Consider the following 24764-nt stretch of genomic DNA (forward strand, 5'->3'; position numbering starts at 1 on the left):
CTGTCATTCTCGATGTTGGTCCTGTCATTATCAGAGTTGGTCATGTCACGTTTTCTAAAGTTTCTTACAAAACTTTTAAATTTTTTTCTTAAATCTATTTATCAAATGATGAAATCTTATTATATTTCAAATTTCAGATCAATCCTTTGCGAAATGAAAAAGTTATTAGCATTTTTCATTTGGTCCTGTCATTCGGTCCTGTCATTCGGTCCAGTCAATAGTGTAACCCAAATTTCGTGTGTAGTATCAAGAACGTAACGGAAATAAAAACGCGGGAAGTTTGGAATAAACCTTTTGAGTTTGAAAGACAAATTTGTGTGCAATGATTGTTACTGAAAATCAACAAACTACGTATGAAGAGAAGGACAGGTATGAATTAAACAAAATTGAGATTTAGTAAACAAACAAACAAACCAACAAACAAACAACAAGTGTTTTAAATAGGAATATTTAAAGTTAAAGAGAAAGTAAACATAAACATAATTTTGCCTTTTGCCTTGGAAAGTGTACCTGGAGCGACCTCAAATAAAGATTACTTTACCTTAATGACACTTGTTTCTGTCAAAAGGTCATGTGGGGTTAACATGGTTTTCGTTACACACCTGTGTAACTTAAACAGCTTTACAACTGTGAACGTAGCTTTAATCCAATGTCTGTTACTATTGTTAGTCTGACAGTCCAGGACTGAATAGTCTACTGTCAGACTGTCCATTATAAATCCGACAGTTAAACTTTCATCGTTGGACAGAAGTTATTCTTAATAATCTGATAATACTGTTCTTCAGGATATACTGGATCTTTTCTTCACATAATTATATAAGCTTTTATAAAATAAAAGAGGGTAGGAATGCCCTTAATTTACTGTCAGGCGTCAAAGTTTCAAAATGCGGTCAAACAGTCATTTTCAGCTACTGTTAGCATCGAATTGGCTGGAACCATATATAATAGTCCCAAAAATGGGTTAAAAATTTTACTGAGATTTATCAAAACTCAAATAATTATGGTTACCGTTATTTATGGGAAAAAATTAACATGATTTGTCAACATCAGTATAATTTTTAATCATCTAAAAGAAAGGATAAATATTTGTCCCGCAACAGAAATTACCGTTAACACATTTGGTATGAGTTTTTAACATTTATTCGTCATGAAGATACCCCCATACACCAATGTCATTATTGCTATTTGTCTGCCATTACCATGATTACTGGACATCAAACGAGTTCCTATAAAATTTTGACTTCATAATAGAATATATCTGATGCCACATAGGAAAAGTGATTGTTGTATGGCAAAACTTTTAGGAATTTCTCAATGCTCTTCAACTTCGTAATTTATTTTGCCTTTTAAACATTTTTTGATTCGAACATCACCACTGTGTCTAAACCACACCGGCAGAATTTGATCGGACTCGATAGTATCTAACATCCGGCACAATGACGGAACATCAATAGACAGAAGAAAGATAGGTTTCTCCTTATTTTCTTATTTTTTTAATGATATCGAAGAATATATATACATAAACAACTATTTTCTATTGTGATATGCAATATTTTCTACAACCGTTCTATATTAACGGAGAAATAAGTCAAAATGCATGTCAAAATGACGAATTGAGTGAACCTTGCCTCGAAATTGTTTAATTTCTCTTTAAATTGTTCACATTGTACGGAAAGAAAGGTACGGGAAGATAGATACTGACACAGAGATTGAAAAACTAGTCATTATGAGCATCTCAATACTTGTATTTATGTGTATGGAACGAAAGAAATAGGTCATGTCAAATAAAAATACACCGGTTTCGTCATTGTTGTTTACTACACAACACCCGGTTTCGTCTATATATATCACCCGGTTTTTTATATTTTTTTAAAACCAACAATTAATGAAAAGCAACGTTAACACGGATCTGAACATTGTCTTTCGAAAGAAATTAAATATATATGTATTATAAAGTAAACTTGGCGTGTTTACATTTATTTACATAGGTAATTATAGTACTACACATTTTCCTAATGAAAGTCGTATCCGTTATTTCACTGATCTTCAAACTAATTTTAAATGGAATATAAATACTCAATAGCAAACACTGATATCTAATTATTTTTTTAACATTAACATTATGATATTTTTTATATATAGGTTTTGAGATACATCGCAGTATGTGACCCCCCCTTTTTTTTTTACAAAGAAAACCTAATTAACGCTTAAAAAACAAAATTTAAAACATCACCTTAAAGTATGCAGAAGTTAAGATTTATATTACTAAGAAGTGTGTAAAGTTTGATGCAATAATGATAAATCATTTTGAGATATGGCGCGACATGTTAACAAAAAAAACACTCCTGTTTTACTTACAAAGTTCTGTAACTCAAAAAGATTTAATTTGATTTTCACTAAAAGGTTTACAAATCATTTGACCATTTCAAGAAATAACTTTGTTAAGTTTCATGAAAACTAGATAAGCTCAAGTTACGGTGCGACATGTTTACGCTGGACATAAAGATAGACGGATAGCTAGACGGACGGACCGAATGACTGATAGATGGAGGAACGGACGGATGGAAGGACGGACGGACGGACAGACGGGTGTATACAATAATACGTCCTGTCAAAATTGGGACGGGCGTGTAAAAACGCAAAGAAATGAAAAAAAACTCGTAATTAAAGGTCAATAAGTTTTATTAGGATATCGGCCAAGTCGATTTATTTGTATATTTGTCTGCCTTATCATTTTCCTATATAACTTTTATATATATTTGAGAAAAATGTATAGAAATCGATAAAAAGAACTTGATATTCGGCATGTATTATAATAAACATAATCCAACTCACATAATCCGATTTCCCGGGTATCCCTGTTTTCTCATTTCTTACAATATTTTAATTCGGTATACACTTTATAAGATAAGTGGTGAATCTAGATGACGTATAGGTTGCACGCCCCGACCCCACCTTCGGTTGCCAAAACTATATTGATTCCTGTATTTAACGATTTTGTAAAGCAAAAAATAATCAAAATATTGTTCGACTCGCTACGCTCGGCGGTATGTAAAGGTTGTTCGAAATACGCCCACTTTGAAATAAACTGAATCCGTCTGTCCGTATATATTGTCAAAATATATTGACCAACGTCAGTGTACGATCACCATAACACAATGGCGACAGTACAGACTCGGTTTTTTTAATAATGTTAACAAAATAATTATTATTGAATTTTATCGATGACCTGAGACTATTATACTAATTTGTACATAGCAGTATAGTTACAATTAGTGATAAATAAATTTTATTTTAATGCATGGTAGTTGTAATCCTACATTCATTTTCTATGTCGATTATGCATGCATATACATTTGTCTTATTATCAACGTTTATCCTTAAGAAGATTTATTTTTAACGATGGTAGAAAAGATTACATACATGGAATGATTAGATTACTTATAAAGGTGTCCATTCTTTTGTGCGAGAAAATCACATATCAATTGTGTGTTTCGATTTTTAAGACCGTAAACTTTAGTTTCAAGTTTAAACATGTTCAACATATTTTCCCATAACTCATATAGAAAACGCATATTTAGAGAGCTTTAATCTCAATATGCTGTTAAAAAAGTTCGGAATGCAAAGTAAAATTAAAATATTTGTGTTCTATAAGAGTAGGAATTTGCTTATTATTTATTTGAATCTGAGACTCATATAAATAATAAGCCGCTGTCCGGTGAAGGAACTTGTTTTCGAACGACCCACAAAACTCATTTTGAACGCTGAAGTTAAATAATCAATTATAATGTAATGCGATTATGATTTTTTTTATTTGACCAAACCGGGTTATGCATTTTAAAATCTACGACGAAACCGGCCAGTTCCATTTTGACATGACCCATTTCTTTCGTTCCATACACAGAGTTACAATTATTGAGATGCTCATAATAACTAAATTTGCAATCTCCGTGTCAATATCTATCTTCCCGTACCTTTCTTTCCGTACAATGTGAACAATTTAAAGAGAAATTAAACAATTTCGAGGCAAGGTTCACTCAATTCGTCATTTTGATGTGCATTTTTACTTATTTTTCCATTAATATAGAACGGTTGTAGAAAATATTGCATATCACAATAGAAAATAGTTGTATGTGTATTTATATTCTTCGATATCATAAAAAAAATAAGAAAATAAGGAGAAACCTAGCTTTCTTCTGTCTATTAATGTTCCGTCATTGTGCCGGATGTTAGATACCATCGAGTCCGAACAAATTTTGCCGGTGTGGTTTAGACACAGTGATCACTGATGAGTCTTTTGTAGTCGAAATGCGCACCTGGCGTGACTGTAAAATTTTAGTCCTGGTATCTACAATGTATGATGATTTATATATAAAAAGTTCAAGCAGTACATATTTTCAGGTCAAGTGTGTATTGCAACCCTCATAATTGTATACAGTTTGGCAATCAATGATAAAAACTTCTCATTATATCGGCAGATGCATCAGTAGCATGAATGATGCAAATCATGTGAATTAAGGTGGTACCTAACACTACAGGGAGATAACTCCGTAAAATCAGCTAAACGTTTTAATAACGTTGTGTTGTTAGGGGAATATTAAGCTTCTCAATGATCAAAATTAGTGTTTGTCAAACTGCTATATAACCAGTGTAACTTTTCTGATAAATTGGTTGGTTTAATTTTTTTGAATTTTTTATATTTTGGTCAAAGGGTCAAAGTAAATGCTTTGTAAAAATTTTATGAAAATTAAACGAGCCAAATTAATTTTATTTAAAGTGTTGGGTACCACCTTTAGACAAATATAAGATAGAAAAGCACAGGTGTGTCAAACTGCAGGCACTCAGAAAGCAACCAATTAACTTCAAAAGGGGGAGGGGGTATGGTGTTTTGTCAGTGTCTAAAAAAAAATCATGCCTTTTTTTCCCGTTTTATCACGCTATCAATCAAATTATTTATTTCAAAATTTATCAATAAAAGGTTATATGCATGATATAGCAATAAGCTGGATTCAGAATGTTTTTATTTTGAAAGGGGAAGTCAATAACAACTGACAAACTCAAACATTATCAACCAACAAAAAGAGGGGAAAATATCTGACATATTCCTGACTTTGGTACAGACATTCTGAAAGTGAAATGGTCGGTTAAATCTGGTTTTATGGCCAGCTTAACCTCCCTCTTGTAAGGCAGTTATTTATAGTTTGGTTATAAATTTTAGCCATTCAAGTACAGAAAGTATATAAAACATATTCAATTTTTTTTTAAGTTGAAAGATCATGTGATTTTGAAAACTCCTTGATATAGTATTTCTACTCATTAAATTTTTTATCTCAAAGTGAAAGAAGAATATTTTATTTGAAATAAAGATTAAAATGTACATGATACATAGCTGTAAGTAATGTTTGTTCTTTTTAAGATTTTCAGAAGAAATAGACATCCCACATGTCCCAGCAGAACAAAAATCAGCATCCCATAAAAGTTTGATCCAGATTACACAAGAAAAAGAAATAAGTCAGCTTGAAGAAGAGATCAAAAGTTTAGAAAAGCTGCTTAAACAAAGAAAAGAATTACTAAACAAGCATTTTGAAAAAAAACAGTGAGTTTTTTTGTTAACAGTACATAACATGAGTGGATTTATTGTGTGTATTTGTGTATCATGTGTATTAAACCATGGAAATGCTATGACTTTTCTTGTAATTATTGACATGACTGCAGATAGCCTGATATAGTTCTTGCTCAGTTTTTGTGTTGGCTGTAACTGTTGGTTCAATCCCAGACTAATTTGAGTCAAAGACTTGAAAATGATATTTCCTGCATCTCTGCATTGAATTTAGCATTTAGGAGTACTTGTAAGCAAAATTATTCTCCAAGCAGAGTTAGTACTTGTAATGTGTGCAGTTAGGGTTTCAAGTCTTTCTGCAAACTGTTTCTTAGTGATTCATGATCAGTATCAATGGTTTTATATTACAAATACATGTAGCAGATTTATGTGTTCTCTGAAAAACATGTTATTCAGACATTATGCAGCCTTAATTAACAAACAATACTATTTTGCTGTGTGCTATTTTATTGTATGGCAAGTAAATGTTTCTATGCATTAAAAAGACTACACTAGCTATAGATGCATTGTTCTTTAAGTTACATGCTTAGAAATACAAAAAAAATGAGGAGAAAAAAGTTCCTTATCTTACAAATGTACCAATAAATGTGCATATCTTTCTTTCAATACATTATGCACAATTTAAAGAGAAATAAAACATATTCAAACTCTAGGTATTAGTTTGCCTGGCATTTTTACTTATTTTTATATTATTACTCCATTGATCTAGAACAGTTGTAGACAAGGTAAATTTCGTTAATTCTCACAATTTACCACTTTTACTTTAAAGTTAATATCAAAATTTCCTAAAACCTAGAAAAATTAAAAGTATAATCTATTTTTTTTTTATAAAATGTGTTATTTCTTTTGAGTTACATTTATGTTAATTTTCATGCATATCAATATAATTGAAATAATTTTGTTTATAGCAATGTTGATAAATCCCCTAAAACAGTAGAAGATTACAAAGAGGAATGTGAAGATATTCAAAGGAAGGTTAGTGAAAACAAAGATAAAATGGAAACATCCTTAATATATCTACTATCTCATGCAGCTACAAATTTAAGTATTACTGCTTTTTATGCCACTTTTATAAGTGGAGGGGGTACAATTTGTTCTGCTTTTTCAGGATTTGATTAATGCAAACATTCAGTATATTTAAAAAAAACAAACTTGATTGATGTATTTGACAGTTCATCAGACCACCCTTAATGCCAATCTCTTTAAAAAAAAAACCACTACAAAGACGCAATAAAAGTCAAACATCACATATAGTCCAGATAGTCTGACTTGATACAGACACATAAAGTAGAAGGGTTCAACCAGTTTAACAATGGTTTAATACAAATCTCACGTTTTGCCTATCTAGACATTGTATTTCTAAAAGTAAAATGCATATTAAAAAAAGCACAGTCCAGATTTCTATGGGATGACCACTAACTTTAACAAAGAAATAATAAAAAAAATCATCATTTGGAAAGCATAGCCAAACTTAGCTCACTAGTCACTACTACAGGAAGCTCGAGTCAGGGTACATGTAATAGTAGATATTGGTTAAATACTGCTACAGGGTACTAAAAAAAGTTAATCTAATACTTGTAACTGGTGTAATTTTTCATCAAGAAATATACTTTTTATACAATACAAGCAAGCAGAGAGGTTATTATTCATTAATCATGCTTTCTTTGCATAACTCTTACCATGACTATTATAAATCATAGACAATTTAAGGTAACAGCAAATATAATTTTGTGCTTTGTAGATTGAACTAACAACAAAATTAGCAGGAATATCAATTCAAGAGCTGACCCATAATCCCTTAAAATCAGGTATTTTTACTAGGATAGGTACTTGGAGTTGTCATATATTAGGCAAAAAGTAAAATATAAATCTCAGTTGTAATTGACTCATATGAACATTATTGAGTTTAAACACTTTTGATTTTCATGTTGTTGCTATAAAGCTAGTTATTGCTGTTATTACATGTACATACATTTTGAAATTACTGATAACTAGAGTGCCCATGTCCACCAATCACTGGAAATGTCAAAGATCAAGATTACAAAATTGGAAGCAACTTCTCTACAGTCTGACACATGCTCAAGTTATTTATATTCTACCAACAAAACAGAAACAATTTGGTACTGTATTCTTGACATTTTCTAAAACATGAATAAGTTTTTTCTCTGTTGTAAAAAGCAAGATATCCTGGAATTTTCGAGTGCTACTTTTCATTCTTGTGTTATTTTATTGTTTTTGAGGACTCATATGGCAATAACACAATGTTGTTAACACTAAAGGGTAATTTATTGCTAAAAAAAATGTGAATGTTTGTTCTTTCTGTAACATATTGTCTATACTGTATTTAGTTCTATGTAGTGTGCCAACTGTTTTTATGTTAATTTTATTTTAGGTGATATTGTACGATATAATCTAAAGGGACAGTGTATGGACATCTTATTTAAAGTAGAGTTTGAATGCCTAGAAACTGTAAGTGAAATCATTTTTTGTGAATACGTTTTGAATGCTATTGGTATTATATATATTTATTTATTAACGTGATTATTTTTCCATTTTTGCCTGTTTGCATATGTTTTTTTAACTATTTTTTTTTGTATCTTTGTTGCTTGTTATCAAGCTTTATTGCCTTGTTGATTTTAATATTCAACATCATACAATAGAAGTATTATATTGACAGTAACCATTTCTACCCTACTTCAAAAGTTACAACCTTGTTGCTGCCTGTCATTAAATGTCATGTTAAATAACTTGAAACATTGTATATTTTCATGAAACAGCTTTTTGGTCCATATATGTGTGCTGCACATTATCATAAATTCAAGAAAAACAGTCTGACAATGGTAACATGTGCGATATCTGGAATAAATAGACCATGTATGCTTACTTTATATATTTTTCAGTTGTGAGTGAATACTGTTTGTTTAATGTCTAGTCTGCTAATGGCAAACATTTCATGCATATTCATTTAGTTAATTAATTAAGCTTATTTAAATTAGAACTAAAATAAACTGAATTATGTATTAAAGAATTTAAAGTTTTAGCTCGTAAACCAAGGATGGTTTAATATTATGATTATAAGCCTAAACCCCAAATATTAATCCTGAAAACATGAATGTGCCGTGCTTCCCCTTCTTCCATTAACCCTCATAACTTTCATGTTTAGTACATAATTTATTTAAAAAAAAGGTAAATTGCATGTTGTGATATATGGGCAGATATGGACCATAATTTGCTATTGGGCTCGTTTCCTATAACGATAGAAAAGTGATAAAAATGTGTATTACTGTAAGAAAAGTTGTAACTACATCTAAAGATGCCTTTATTTTTATCAACATACAAGTGTATGCTACTCTTCCCTAGAAAAAAAATTGAAATTAACAAATTTCAAAGATTATACGACAGTATTTTTGTGTCGTTTCTTGCGTTACTTTTCGCTTCCGAAGTGCATAACGCTGACTGATTTATAGATAATCGTCACCGGCAAATTCGTAACTTTTGCTTTCAAATAATAAAGAACATCGACCAATAAGAATAGTCAGAAGAAAATGCCGAGAACTATAAGTATTTCTGTAGCAGGTGTAAGAACACTAGCGTTACTTTGGTTTCCAATTTCGTAACGCAAATTTTAGATGATGTAATCTGCTTTGTTGTAATAGAATTCTTTATAACAATATGCAAATATGAACTCTCGCGAGATGTTCAAACAGGTAAATCAGAGATGATTTACATTCTAGTTTTGTTCTTCGTAATAATTAAGTTAGAAAATGACGTTATCGTTATGCGTTACATTTCAAACGAAACAGAAGTCCAGTTATTTCCTTTTTTTTAATTAAAATTGTTTTTGTCGTTAAGTTCTAATCATTTCTGGTCATACGTGAAACATGTGACTAACATGTGATCACGCCCTTACGGCCGGATGTATGAAATACTAGGTCTAAACATTGTTTTTGTTTCCAACGGGATGTTAGCAAACATAATCTGTAGACTTGTTTCATCTTGTTTAAAAAAGGAAAATACAATTTTCAAAGAGATTGCACCAGGGGTCTATTGTTTTTCCTATGTGCATAATGTTACATACGATCTTGTGTGAAAATAAATGCCCAATGACTTGACAAAATCGATTTCAGATTTGACACACTTTGTTTCCTGATAACGATGTAAAGGGTCCTTGGAAAATTCAATCGACATTACGTCTCTTATCATGCTTATCATTGTGCCGATGCTCGTTGGATTGATTTTGCTTCAGCAGTAAATATTACTGGATATTTTAGGTGAATAAAGATAACTTAATAAAAAATACATGTTAATATACCATTACACTTGGAGTGTACAAAGTTGGTATCTTTGTCACAATTTTTAATTATTTTTTTTTTATTCATGTTCTGCAAACACTTTTCAGAAACGCAATAAACTTGTCAAAGGAGAAGTAAACTTTTCCATGCATGACTTGAAAGGAAGTACTTTATTGATTTTAGCCCACTAAAGTAGGTTAAAATGTGGAAACCATGTAGATGGTGTACAGCTGGTCACAAATATCACATGGTGCCTATTTTAAAGATTTTAATTCCAAGTTAAAAGTTTTTTTCTTTACTGGATTTAAAGAATTTTACATTGCCAATGATTTGGAATAAATTGTATATAACTGGAATTTCAAAACCAAATATAAATACATTTTTTTGGCTAAAACATCAAGATACAACTATTATGGTATCCTGTATCAATGAAGAAAATATGGAAATTTCTGAATAAATTGTACTAATTGTTTTCAAAACAAGCACATATTTAGGAGTTTTATAATACTGTTACATTTAAGATGGATTTTAAGAAAAAGTATACTGTTCAGACTATTTTAAGCAGATTTTGCAATAAGATAAAACTAAAAAAATGCTTTCTGTTTCTTATGGTTTCCTGTCGCGTTTAAAAAAAACTTTAATTAAACATTGAAAATTAATTTTAAATATTAACATGAAGCAAGTAACACTAGTAATGGTGTTCATTTATGTCTTTTGAAATATATTGTACAAAATAAAGAAAATAAAGATTGGTTTCCTGTTTGGTTTCCTGTCATGTAAACGGTGAATCAAAATGTATTATTTTTTTCTTGAAAAACTCAATTGTTCCATTAATACTATTCTAACACCAACACAACCCACAGAATAAAAGTTAAAGTTTTAGAACTTATAAAAAAGGATACAAAAAGAAACCAAAGGCCGAATACCAAATTATGGTCCATATATCTATTTTTTCAAAGAACTTCAATGGTATTCTCAGTTTGCATATACTATTAAACATTTTTAAAAAAACCAATACATTTACTCTGGTAATCCGTCATCAATTAAAAGAAAAAAAATTTCTAGAACAAATTACAAATTCTTGTTTAAATTAATTTCATTATTCATCTTGTACAAAACTTTGCATTTATACAGGGCTCACACTACTTCAGAATTATAGGGAGAAGTGACTTCTCTTTTTGAAACTGATAGGGAGAAGTGGTGAGATTTGAAAGAGAAGTGCTCATTCGCGCGGGTGCGCTACAATGTTTGGATTTTACAATAGTATAAAGGGCCATATGTAAATAATGTTCTTTTTATGTTGTTCAATTCATATGAGTAAAAATTTACAATTAAAGTAACATTTGAAATTAAAAGTTGTTTAAGTTTTACTAAGGTTCTTGTGAGAAACTACCAACTAAATATCTTGCACTAAAAAAAAAATTTATTTTAAAAAATGTAAAGAAATTATATCAATTACAATTTAATTAAAAATTATCTTGTGTATGAAATTCAGTGTTTCTCATAAAAAAAAATATAAAAGTTATTAAGCTGGGCCATAATATATTGATATTAGTATAATAGTCTCAGAGTTAAGCAACTTTAATCAATAGTTTGAAACATTCATAAAAAATATAGGGAATTATATACACCAATCAATTAGATGTAACCAAAAGTCTCTTAATGCGTGTGGGATGCGTAATTTTTCCCTTTGGGATCAATATTCTTCTGTCAGCTGTTCCATCCGTGTGTCCGTAGTAATTATTGTAAAAGTACGGATTTCGGTCATAGCTGGTCCGGTTCAGATCCGTAGTTTAGAAATCGGTCAATGGCGGACGAATGCAAGAAAATTTACAAAAATAAACGATGTTTGACAAGTTATTTGGAAAGGAACATGACGGTTTTAATGCAATAAATGGATTAAACATTTACTGGAGGCAACTTTTATCACGTTTAAATGAAGTAACAAACTTATTTTGCCGCCGAAATTTAGGTTGATGTACGTTTTCGAGTAACAAGCACCGGAACTTGCGAAAATGCACGAAGTGATAAAAAGTTGTATTTTTATCAAATAACCTGATATACACTGCGAAGACAATGCTTCAACCTCTTTTCTAAAGATAATGAATAGTTTATGTCTGAATTTCTTTAATTATCAGTAAAAAATTAATGTTTCATCAACTTGGTAAAAATTGAAAATGTCCGATGACGGAAGCGACTGAAAGCGACTTTCGTCAAGAACAGGGCGACTTGTTTTCGCTTTTGGGGGTCGGGGAAAGCGAAGTGACGGTCGGGAGGGCGACTTCTTCGCCCAAGTCGCCTGGTAGCGTGAGCCCTGATTTATATATAATTACTGTTCCTGAATTTACTTTTTTTTCTTTTTCAGAATGAAGATGACAACAGTTTAAAAATAACAAAGCTAGATATATATGTTCCAGAAAATATACAGGATGAATTACAGAAATGTCTAATCAGGTAAAGATCATTAAAAAATCTTTTGAAATTAATTTATTAGTGAAGAGATGACTTGCAATAGGTGTACAAAGACCATAGTAAAATCAAAAACAGGAAAATCATCTCATGAGGTCCGAGTACACAGTTATTTCGTAGTGCATTTCTTTTAGACAATAAATGAAAATTAAAAAAATCCCACCTGCGCTTTCTCAATAATATTTTTACAGTGTGTTGTACTACTTTTGGGACAAATTATATCAAAATTATAGAAAACTTCATCAGCTCTAACTCAAAATATGGACAATCTTATGTTAAGGGGGTCTTGAAATCTTTTGACAGCTTCCGAAGTGCTAATTTTTGACCTTTTTCAGCTGGACCTAATCACTACTTTACATTAATATTTATGACCCAACTTTTTTTACAGTGTCATTTCACCCCCCAACTTGCTATATGAGGCATAAAACATGGAGAAATAAATTTGGAAGGGGTATAACAAAAATTGGCAAGTAACACACTGTCCACACTAAGGACTATATTCGTGGACAACGAAAATCAAAGGACGATAACTGTGTACTCGGACCATGAAATTAGCATACAGCTCAAACACAAGAAGACATTTTACTGTATCCCCACTACACAAGAAGCATACTGCAGTGACTATAGTTATTATAGGTGTTTTAAATACAATCATTTTAGCTTTTAAAAACCTTAACCAGATGCTCCGCAGGGCGCAGCTTTATACGACCGCAGAGGTTGAACCCTGAACGGTTGGGGCAAGTATGGACACAACATTCAAGCTGGATTCAGCTCTAAATTTGATTTGTGATTAAATAGTTGACACAGCATAGGTTTCTGACACAGAATGAATGTGGTCTAATGAACTTAAAAAAAAATGTTTGCCTTTGAGCAATTCACTATGCTGTTGAATATTAATCCTCTCAAAAAAATGTTTGAAGAAATTTTCTTTTTATTTATGAAATCTGAAATGAAAAAAATTGACCCTCCAATTTTTTTTCACATCCCCCTTTCCCTTATTTCAAAACTGATCTCAATTCAAATTTCTAATGAAGTTTGCAACAATAACTACTCATTTAAATACATCATAAAATATTAAAATGTAAAAAAAGTGCTTGTTATCACTGAATGGTAAAGATTGTTTTAATCTATCAGTTGGTAGTAAAAGTGAATATACATTGTATATTGTATAAAACAATGATTTAAGTTGATTCAACTACTATTCTGGACAAAGAAAGATAACTCCAATTGAAATCCAATTGAAATTTCTTGCTATTGCACAATATTGTGCAATTAGATATTTCTTGCTATTGTGCAATACTGTGCAATTGAAAATATTTGCTATTGCACAATACTGTGCAATTGAAGATTTCTTGCTATTGCACAATACTGTGCAATTGAAGATTTCTTGCTATTGCTGAATACTGTGCAATTGAAAATTTCTTGCTATTGCACAATACTTAATATAATAATTTTGGATCCTGATTTGGACCAACTTGAAAACTGGGCCCATAATCAAAAATGTAAGTACATGTTTAGATTCAGCATATCAAAGAGGCCCAAGAATTCAATTTTTGTTAAAATCAAACTTAGTTTAATTTTGGACCCTTTGGACGTTAATGTAAACCAATTTTAAAACGGGACCAAAAATTAGGAGATAACTGTATTGTATTTTAAGCTCCGACGGCATCAATTGGGGATTTGATGGTCGCAAATTAAGTTTACTGGACCCTTTGGACGTTAATGTAAACCAATTTTAAAACGGGACCAAAAATTAGGAGATAACAATATTGTATTTTAAGCTCCGACGGCATCAATTGGGGATTTGATGGTCGCAAATACCCGTTTACTGTCTCCGCTAACGCGTCGCCAGTAAACGGGTATTTGCGACCATCAATTCCCAATTGATGCCGTCGGAGCTTAAAATACAATATTGTTATCTCCATTCTAATGAAACTGACAGAAAACAACGTTAAAACATGCAATTAAAATCTGTCATATGCCGTCTGCGCTTGCGCGTAAGTCCCATAGCATCAATTGTCAATTGATGCCATGTAAAAAGTGACGTTATCCAATCAAACTGAACGTTACAAACGTTGTTGCATTAGAATTAAGAATCTACATACACAGTTAGATTTGGCATATCAAAGAACCCCAATTATTCAATTTTTGATGAAATCAAACAAAGTTTAATTTTGGACCCCGATTTGGACCAACTTGAAAACTGGGCCAATAATAAAAAATCTAAGTACATTTCTAGATTCAGCATATCAAAGAACCCAAAGGATTCAATTTTTGTTAAAATCAAACTAAGTTTAATTTTGGACCCTTTGGACCTTAATGTAGACCAATTTGAAAACGGGACCAAAAATTAAGAATCTACATACACAGTTAGATTCGGCATATCAAAGAACCCCAATTATTCAATTTTTGATAAAATCAAACAAAGTTTAAATCTGGACCCTTTGGGCCCTTTATTCCTTAACTGTTGGGACCAAAACTCCCAAAATCAATACCAACCTTCCTTTTATGGTCATAAACCTTGTGTTTAAATTTCATAGATTTCTATTTACTTATACTAAAGTTATGGTGCGAAAACCAAGAAAAATGCTTATTTGGGTCCCTTTTTGGCCCCTAATTCCTAAACTGTTGGGACCTAAACTCCCAAAATCAATACCAACCTTCCTTTTGTGGTCTTAAACATTGTGTTTAAATTTCATTGATTTCTATTTACTTAAACTAAAGTTATTGTGCGAAAACCAAGAATAATGCTTATTTGGGCCCTTTTTTGGCCCCTAATTCCTAAACTGTTGGAACCATAACTCCCAAAATCAATCCCAACCTTTCTTTTGTGGTCATAAACCTTATGTCAAAATTTCATAGATTTCTATTTACTTAAACTAAAGTTATAGTGCGAAAACCAAGAAAATGCTTATTTGGGCCCTTTTTGGCCCCTAATTCCTAAAATGTTGGGACTAAAACTCCCAAAATCAATCCCAACCTTCCTTTTGTGGTCATAAACCTTGTGTTAAAATTTTATGGATTTCTATTCACTTTTACTAAAGTTAGAGTGCGAAAACTAAAAGTATTCGGACGACGACGACGCCAACATGATAGCAATATACGATGAAATTTTTTTCAAATTTTGCGGTCGTATAAAAACCACTGTGCAATTATTGCCTATATTACTCTGTCCAGCTCTTTACAAAATTGCATGTTACGATGTATCACAACTTTGTGATGTCCAACATGCTTCCTGTTTAAATGGTATTAAACTTGTTGTTTTATGGGCCTTTTATAGCTTGCAGTTTTGTGTGAGCCAAAGCTCTGCATTAAAGACTGTACTTTGACACTTTAATGGTTTACTTTTATAAATTGTGACTTGGATGGAGAGTTGTCTCGTTGGCACTCATACCACATCTTCTTATATGAATTGACAATCCCCCATAAATTTGACCTGGAGTTATCACCTGAAGTCAAAATGTTTTACCAAAATATCAAATACTCTCCAGTTTGCTGATGAAATAAATAAAAAAATACAAGTAAAATTCAATTCATAAATTATCAGGTGTTTTTCATAGTAATATTGACATTTACTAGCTGCTTGACACAATATGCAGCCATTTTGAACAGGTTCACTATGTTCATTTGACAAAAGTTTAACATTACAATTTGCACGTTATATCTTACATTATCATATACTTAGGCCAAATAACATATGATTTTTACTGTATGATAATAGCATTAAAATTACGTAAATTCCATATTTTTTCGAATTGGTGCTTAGCGGGCTGATATGAAATATTTATCACATACTTCGGAAGTTATCACATGCCTTTCCGTCAATGTTATCACATACCTTTCCGTCAGCACTCGGCGATTTCCGGTATATGTTTACAAAATGGCAGAACAAAACAACGCAGACGATAATGTGCCTAACGTAAATGAGGTTGACGAGACAGCAGAATTCATTGAGGCAATGAAAAACAAGAATACTAAGCGGAAGACTGCAAGTGATGTCAATATTTTCACTAATTGGCTTTCAGCAAATAATGAGCATAGAAAAATGGAGGAAATCCCAGTGTGTGAACTTGACAAGCTCCTCGCACGTTTTTTCATGAAAGTCACCAAATCAGATGGGACTCCATATGAACCAGGAACAGTGAAGGCCTTCCAAAGCAGTATATCCAGATATATGAATGATAAGTTAAACATTAGTATAATAAGAGACAAAGAATTTAATCATTCCAGAGAGGTTCTGTCGGCCAAGATGAAGAAACTTAAGACCATGGGATTAGGTGCAAAAAAAAAGAGAGCGGATCCATTCTCCACTGAGGAAATAAACTTATTGTATGAGAAAGGCCAGCTTGGAAGAGGTGAATACTTTAAATAACATATTATTGATAATCATTGCACTTTCAAAATGAATATAAACAAGCAAAATGGTACTGGTAATCAAGTTATAAAAGTAATAGGCTATAGTGGTGCAACCAAACATAATTTTCTCAATGAATAGAAAAATAAATATGTATCCAAAGAAATAAAATAAACGCAATGTTTATATTCATTATAACGACTTTATTTCAGGTAATCCAGGTGCACTCATCCACAGTGTGTGGCTAAACAACTCCCTGCATTTTGGGCTACGCTCCCGGGAGGAGCACGCCACCTTATGTTGGGGTGATATAGAACGAAAGGCAACCTCTACGGGTGAAAAGTATTTGGAGCACACGGAAAGACAAACCAAGACCCGGACTGGTGCCACTACTCATTCAAGACCATTCCAGGCCAAAATGTTTGAAGATAAAGGTACTTATAATATGGGGTAACTTTCACACACTCACGCTTATATATTAGAGTTTGCATTTGCAATTTTTTTTCACTCAGACTGGTAAAGATGTTTTTTTACGTACTGGTATGTATAGCACTATTGATTTTCTTAATTCAAAAACCATGAAACTGGGTACATTGTATGTTCACATTTTCACTTTTATCATGTTTATTTTGTCTGATAATTACATGCACATTTCCATTCCCAATTTTATGTACATGTATCACGATTACTGAAAAAAGTTGATAATTTTTTTTCGCATATATCCCCTTCAACATCAATCATGTCAATTAATTAATCATGTTAATAATGTAATAATACATTATCAAAATGCAAACACATTTGATTAATAAATCAACAAAAAAATAAAAAAATATATTAATCACAAAAAGTAACACTAATTTGACATCATGTTTTTGTGTTTATTGTTATCAGGGAAAAAATCAACAAGGGGTGAAATAAAAATTCTAAATAACAACAGATAAATAAAAAAAATGTATGATTATCATGATTATGTATTAAACCTTTAATTTTCAATACTGAATTAAAGTAAGCTTAATGTTATTTTTATTTTTAGGAAATCCTAGATGCCCTGTTGCTACTTACCTAGAGTATGCAAAGAGAAGACCTGAAGACATGATGGAAGCTGATGGTCCTTTTTATTTAGGGATTAACCGAGATGTCAAAGATGGAGTATGGTATCGGAAGCAGCCCATGGGAAAAAACACACTTTCTGACTTTGTGAAAACTATGTGTGAAGAGGCCGGAGTCCAAGGGCGTAAAACAAATCATAGTGCTAGGAAAACAACCGTCACCGCTCTCGCACATGAAAAAATCCCTCCTACTCAAATTATGCAAATTAGCGGCCACAAAAATGTTCAATCAATTAATGAATATTGTAGTGCTTCCTTGGATCAGCAACAAGAAATGTCTCATATTTTATCAAATGTCGGTAGTGGTGGTATCTCAAAACATCTTGAACAGAAAAAAGGAACTGATCAAAACAATAATATTGATGACATGCCATCTGATGATGATGACCAATTACTATCAGCATCACAAGAAGCTGAATTAGGCCTTGTTTTGAAAGATATTACTAATTACGAGTCAAATGACGGCAAGAAACCAACTGAAATACCTGAAATAGTCCATGAAAACTACAAAGACAAGACTATTCAGATGTTTTCTGGGGCTAATATAACTGGAAACATAACAATTAACTTTTCAGCATAATTCAACATATTATATTAAAATACATTAATCTTTTGTTTTTCTTCTCTGTTTAGCCATATAAGAGAAGTATTATTTTTATTCAGTTTTCTGTAAACTTTTCACTTTTTGAAGTTCTACTTGATTAAATTACTTAAAAGGATCAATATATTAAACTTATTTTTCTCCTTTGTTGAAGCATATGATAAAAAGATCATAACATGGCATTTTTCATATCGCATGTATTATCAGCCCTCGGTTCAATATCAGCCCTTGAGCCATGCGGCTCTTGGGCTGATATTGAACCTAGGGCTGATAATACATGCGATACGAAAAATGCCATGTAATAATCTGATAGTATCAATATGCAGATAACCTGATAATCCTTTGATATCAGACACTATGTACAGTATCTTGATCTCAAGTTGATAGTGACCTTACCAATCAACATAATAAACGACAATCTAATTTGCTGTGATACACATGATAATAGATATCTCGATATTGAAAATTGTCATCTGTTTTTATGCTCTCTTTTTTTAAATAAATGAAAAACATTGCAAATGAATTTAGTTCTATATAATATTTATTTCTGGATTTCAGCATGTCTGAGGACAGATCTATTTGGAGTTTTTTCCAGCTGATTGTTCCATACTCTAGATGGCATAGACAAAGAATAAAAACATTTCAACATTTTGTTGAGAAATACCCAGATTCTGTTAAAGTGGAGGAGGAAAGTTTCATTCCATATCTAATCATCAAAAATAATACATTGACACAAGGGTAAGATATTTAAGAACATTTGTATTTTAAGTCCTTTAAAAATAAATGGAGAAAACATATTGTTGTCGTTAAAAGTCCCCCTGGACTGAAGGTCCATGTGCATTATTGCTCACCTCTGGCAAAGAAACAATTTTGACCTCAAATTAGTCCAAAAACTTACCTTCTTTTTGTGGCATTGAACCTTCTGGTAAAATTGCATAAACATAAAACTAAAGTAATGGTCTGGAACTTTAATGTGTCTTTGTACAACACAGACGACCACATGATAGCATTATACACATTATAAAAAAAATTGGCAGTTGTATTAAACCTGTACTGTATAGTCAGCTATAAAAAGCTCTGACATGACAAATATGTAACATTTCAAATGAGAAAACTAATGGCCTATTTGTGAAGAAGACTCAGTGGTTTTCTTTGATCATTTGTTAATATCAATAATTTTTAACATATTATGATGAGATACATTTTATGTAATAATTTCAAAGCTACAATTTTATCTATTGTTATTATTAATGCTTTGGTTTGAATATTTCAGACCTGTGTTTTGTATCAGTTGGAAGTTTGAAGTAGACCAAGTTTACAGAGCGAAGTCAAGATTAGCACTTTCAATGAAGATTCCTGATTACAGTAAGTAACTTGTAAGGCAAAAAAATATAACAAAAATTACCATTGTAAAACAATTCCAACGAGAAAACTAATGGCTTGATTTTTGTATGAAATAATGAACGTAAAACAAATATGATATACAGTACAGCAACAAATGACAACCATTGAATTACAGGCTCCTGACTTGGGACAAGCACACATCAAGCCCATTTTTCTACATTTGATGAGAACCAATACATTTTGATAAACATTATAGTGCTGATGTTGCAGATTTTTGTCGAGCCTGCAACTTTTGTTGCAGAAAGCTCGACATAGGGATAGTGATCCGGCTACGGCGGCGGCGGCGGTGTTAGCTAACTTCTTAAAAACTTTATATTTTAGAAGGTGGAAGACCTGGATGCTTCAAACTTTTTATCTAGATGCCTCATGTTACGAAGTTTCCGTCAGTCACATGTCCAATGTCCTTGACCTCATTTTCATGGTTCAGTGACCACTTGAAAAAAAAGTTCAAATTTTTTGTAATGTTGAATTCTCTCTTATTATAAGTAATAGGATAACTATATTTCATATGTGCGTACCTTGCAAGGTCCTCATGTCTGTCAGACAGTTTTCACTTGACCTCGACCTCATTTCATGGATCAGTGAACAAGGTTAAGTTTTGGTGGTCAAGTCCATATCTCAGATACTATAAGCAATAGGGCTAGTATATTCGGTGTATGGAAGGACTGTAAGGTGTACATGTCCAACTGGCAGGTGTCATCTGACCTTGACCTCATTTTCATGGTTCAGTGGTCATAGTTAAATTTTTGTGTTTTGGTCTGTTTTTCTCATACTATATGCAATAGGTCTACTATATTTGTTGTATGGAATGATTGTAAGGTGTACATGTCTAGCGGGCAGATGTCATGTGACCTTGACCTCATTTTCATGGTTCAGTGGTCAATGTTAAGTTTTTGAGTTTTGGTCTTTTTATCTAATACTATAAGCTATAGGTGAACTATATTTGGTGTATGGAAATATTTTATGATCTTTATGTCAGTCGCGCAGGTTTTATTTGACCGTGACCTCATTTTCACAGTTCATTGCCCTGTGTTAAGTTTTTGTGTTTTGGTCTATTTTTCTTAAACTGTAAGTAATAGGTCAGCTATATATGTTGTATAGAAGCATTGTTAGCTGTACATGTCTGTCTGGCATGGTTCATCTGACCTTGACCTCATTTTCAAGGTTCATTGGTCTTTGTTTAGTTATCTTGGTTAATGTTAAGTTTATGTGACAGTTGTTATAAAGCTTAACTTTATACTTAGGACTATCAACATAATATCAATGATTAGTATAGAAGGCGAGACATTTCAGCGTGTGCACTCTTGTTATCCATTGTCTAGAAGAGGAGGTTTTCTAGTGATGCATGTTTGTCAGTCTGTCATTTGAGATGATAAAGGACCACTTGAAAAATCTTGAACCACAAGCGGTAGGTCAATCATATTTGGTATGCAGTTGTATAAGCATTGGCACATCTCATTTCCATGGAGATTATTTGGCCCTGCCCCCTCTATTGACTTCAAAACTTTTGCTTATTTTACATGTATTAGTTTGTGAATAGGTCAATTTATGGAGAACCACAAGTGGTTGGTCAATGATATTTGGTATGTAGTTGTGTAGGCATAAGCATATCTCATTTCCATGGAGATAATTTAGCTCAGCCCCTTAGTCATGGTCTATTGACTTTGAAACTTTTGCTTATTTTACATGTATTAGTTTGTGATTAGGTCAGTTTATGGGGAACTACAAGTGGTAGGTCAATGATATTTGGTATGTAGTTGTGTAAGCATCGACATATCTCATTTCCATTGAGATAATTTGGCTCTGCCCCCTTAGTCTATTGACTTTGAAAATTTTTCTGAGTTATCATGTATTAGTTTGTGATTAGGTCAATTCAAGGGGAACCATTAGTGGTAGGCCAATGTTAATTGGTATTCAGTTGTATAAGCATTGGCACATCTCATTTTCATGGAGAATATTTGGCCTAACCACTCAGTCACAGTCTAATGACTTCGAAACTTATCTTAGTTTACATGTATTAGTATGCAAATTTATTGGCATTTGTAAGTATCCTTTCCATGGAGATTATATAGCCCCACCCCCTCTTATTGACTTTGAAACTTTTCTATAATTTAGTAGTTAATGTTTGTATTTAGATTTGGTAACGACTTATTATAAGTCAATGGTCATGATGGTATTTGGTATGCAGTTGTATAAGCATTGGCACATCTCATTTACATGGAGATTGTTTAGCCATGTAACCTAGTCATGGTTCATTGAATTAGAATATTTTCATAAATTGTGTAAGATGTTAAAGTATTGCTATTTTGATTTCAACATTTGCATATTCAAAATTACAAAAAGACGAGACATATCTCTGTGATAACAGTTTATTATTTTAAAAAGTAATATGTCTACAATGTAATTTTGGTGATTTTTGTTCATTTTGTAAAAAATTACATCAGTTAATGTTGATCACAATAAAATTTTCAATTAAGGTGGCTCGTGGGTACAAATATTTTAGCAAAAATTCAAACCTTTATTTTTTCATTACAAAATTTATTTATTACACTATTAGTTAATTCTTTATGATATGATACTAAAATCAACCCAAAAAAGAAACGATTCGGTTTGGTCCCAGATTACTTTTAAAATGTTTATAGCATTGAAAAAGCTCCAAATTATCTCCCTTTGGTGCAAAAAATGCCATTTTTTGGCATTAAATTTGAAATATCTTTTTTTATCTCATCGGTGACCTATATTTTTTATTATTGTTTTTAAATAAGCTGTACATCAAATAAATAATTGTAAAATTTAAGCGATTTCTGTAATTAGGTTATTTTTTTATTTCGATATTACCTCTATTTTTCCTATATATTAGCTCAACAGAAAAAAGGACATCAACAAATATGTATGCTTCTTCTGAAGGCTGATTGTGAGCTTAAATGAGCAGTGACCCCATTTTTTTATTTCATTTTTCTTTTAAGTATATGATAAAGTTCATTTATAAAAAAATATAGCGAAATCCTATATAAGAATTTTTTTTTTTATTTATACCCAGGACCCCCCTTAATTTGATAAATTTTATGAAAGATAACAAGATGTCATCTTTGAATAACTAAGCCAGGATTTATATAGTATTTTACTATATAAATCCTTGGAATAAGAATGAAAGAAGTTTACTTTGTCAATGTTGCAATGCACCTGTGTCAAATAAAAGTGCAAGGATAGAAAATTAATTTAGAGAGAGAATATATGCTTGTATTTTGTAGTTTGCTCTCTGTCCAGTGGCATATATTACAAGCATATTTTGCAAATTTGAAATAAAAAAAAAGGTGCAACATGGCTGGAATAGAAGAGTTGTTTTAAGGCAACTTTAATACTGTGAGAGCATGATAATCTCATTTCAAGAGGCATTGGATTTATATATAATATTGTATAGATATACTTTGTCTCAAATTTTTAGCCTAACAGTGTAAGATCTGCCAAGGAGGTTATATTAGAAGGAGAGTGAACACTCTGCTTGATACAAAATTAGCATCCCCAGGATAGCAGTTCGATCAGAGAAAAATGATAAAATTATAAAGAAACCGACATGTTATCACCCACTTGACATAGCCGTCTGATGTACCAGGCTGTTACCGCGAGTAGTTCGGGCTATAAGATAAATCGCATATGTCACGTGATTGTTATCAGTGACTGGGTCATTAAAGTTGAGGTGTATTTTTAGTTACAGTGCAGTGCATAGGTGTTTATGATTTGGAAAAAGATTTGACGTGCAATTTCAAAATCAACCGTCTGTCTACGGTGAAAAAAGATTAAGAAATGACAAAGTTATGAGGGTTTAAAGGAAAGTTAGTAAGCGATTTTTATTCAACACTACATTGCTTTAAACAAAGATTTTCTCTTCACCTGTCAGTTTCTGCTTATGAGAATTGGCAGGTAATAATCATAGAAAATATACGAATATGCAAAGTACTTTAGTTACGGTGACCGGTAACGACCGGAAGGAATATTTGCAATTGAAACTTAGAGAAATTTATCAGGAATAACGTAAAAGTGACTTTCTGTTATGACTGTTGATATTAACATTGACGGCAGTGAGAAGGATATTCATTTCATTTCTATTGGTAATAAGTTTACTTTTAAAATAGAATTTTAATTTTTAATTACTTAATTAAAAATATCACAAAAAAATGTGATTAACATTTCAAAAATTGTATATCCGGTCAGTTTATGCCACCTCGGGTGTTTCCGTTCTTTCTCGGGTATGTAATTAGGACAAAATCTCCCTCTGTGACAGAGTCGATCTCAACTAATTAACACCCACTTACAGAAAAGTCGGTAACATTTCATGTCTAATTATCGTCGTTCGTCCTCTCTCCTTCTAATATAACCTCCTTTGATCTGCAAACTTGCAATAGCAAGTTCATAAACCTGTTTGGGTGAAACTGCAAGATGGATTTCCTAAAATTATTTTTTGACCGATAAAGGGGGCAGCAGTTATTTAATCAATCAATAACTTTGCTGTTACAATCAATCTTCGTTCAAAAGAGTTTAATGTTGCTTATTTAAAATATAAAAACATTGATTGTGCTTTATTTACTCTGTTATTTATTTTGTAGTTCAACAGCAAGATAAAGACCAAACATTACAGAGATCCACAGAGAGATTTGAAGACACAGTAGAAGAATTAGGAATTGAACATGCCATTGAAACTATTATTAAATTAGCTTCACTGTGTAAAAATACTGACATTTCAACCTTGTAAAAATTATATATATATTTGGATAAGACTACATTGATTCTGTAGTTGTAGAATTATAAAAATACATAAAAATTCATGAAATTGTTCACATTTTCTTTGACCATTAATTTCAAGTCTGGTTTGATTTTGGCATTATTTGCATTTACTACTCATGATTAATGCCCTTTA

At 31.7% G+C, this 24764-nt stretch overlaps 2 protein-coding genes across 2 annotated transcripts; both read left to right on the top strand.

Annotated features, from left to right (window-relative positions):
* The first annotated feature begins 232 nt into the window (after positions 1-232).
* On the top strand, positions 233-24764 carry LOC139513730 (centromere protein P-like). Its single transcript, XM_071302489.1, has 9 exons — positions 233-369; positions 5417-5596; positions 6529-6595; positions 7362-7428; positions 8013-8089; positions 12278-12366; positions 19004-19183; positions 19719-19810; positions 24454-24764. The coding sequence occupies exons 1-9, from the start codon at positions 323-325 to the stop codon at positions 24597-24599; spliced, it is 945 nt and encodes a 314-aa protein (XP_071158590.1). The 5' UTR covers positions 233-322; the 3' UTR covers positions 24600-24764.
* On the top strand, positions 16262-18563 carry LOC139520571 (uncharacterized protein KIAA1958-like). Its single transcript, XM_071313364.1, has 3 exons — positions 16262-16736; positions 16948-17169; positions 17769-18563. The coding sequence occupies exons 1-3, from the start codon at positions 16262-16264 to the stop codon at positions 18422-18424; spliced, it is 1353 nt and encodes a 450-aa protein (XP_071169465.1). The 3' UTR covers positions 18425-18563.

The sequence above is a fragment of the Mytilus edulis genome, chromosome 1 (genome assembly GCF_963676685.1).
Source record: "Mytilus edulis chromosome 1, xbMytEdul2.2, whole genome shotgun sequence".
In the NCBI taxonomy this organism is placed as follows: Eukaryota; Metazoa; Mollusca; class Bivalvia; order Mytilida; family Mytilidae; genus Mytilus; species Mytilus edulis.

Excerpts from the sequence above, each read along its gene's own strand:
- LOC139513730 (XM_071302489.1), top strand. The coding sequence starts at position 323 with ATGATTGTTACTGAAAATCAACAAACTACGTATGAAGAGAAGGACAG. Across the intron at positions 12,367-19,003 it reads TTACAGAAATGTCTAATCAG|CATGTCTGAGGACAGATCTA; the intron begins GTAAAGATCATT and ends TCTGGATTTCAG. Across the intron at positions 19,811-24,453 it reads AATGAAGATTCCTGATTACA|TTCAACAGCAAGATAAAGAC; the intron begins GTAAGTAACTTG and ends TTTATTTTGTAG.
- LOC139520571 (XM_071313364.1), top strand. The coding sequence starts at position 16,262 with ATGGCAGAACAAAACAACGCAGACGATAATGTGCCTAACGTAAATGAG. Across the intron at positions 16,737-16,947 it reads GAAAGGCCAGCTTGGAAGAG|GTAATCCAGGTGCACTCATC; the intron begins GTGAATACTTTA and ends ACTTTATTTCAG. Across the intron at positions 17,170-17,768 it reads CAAAATGTTTGAAGATAAAG|GAAATCCTAGATGCCCTGTT; the intron begins GTACTTATAATA and ends TTTTATTTTTAG.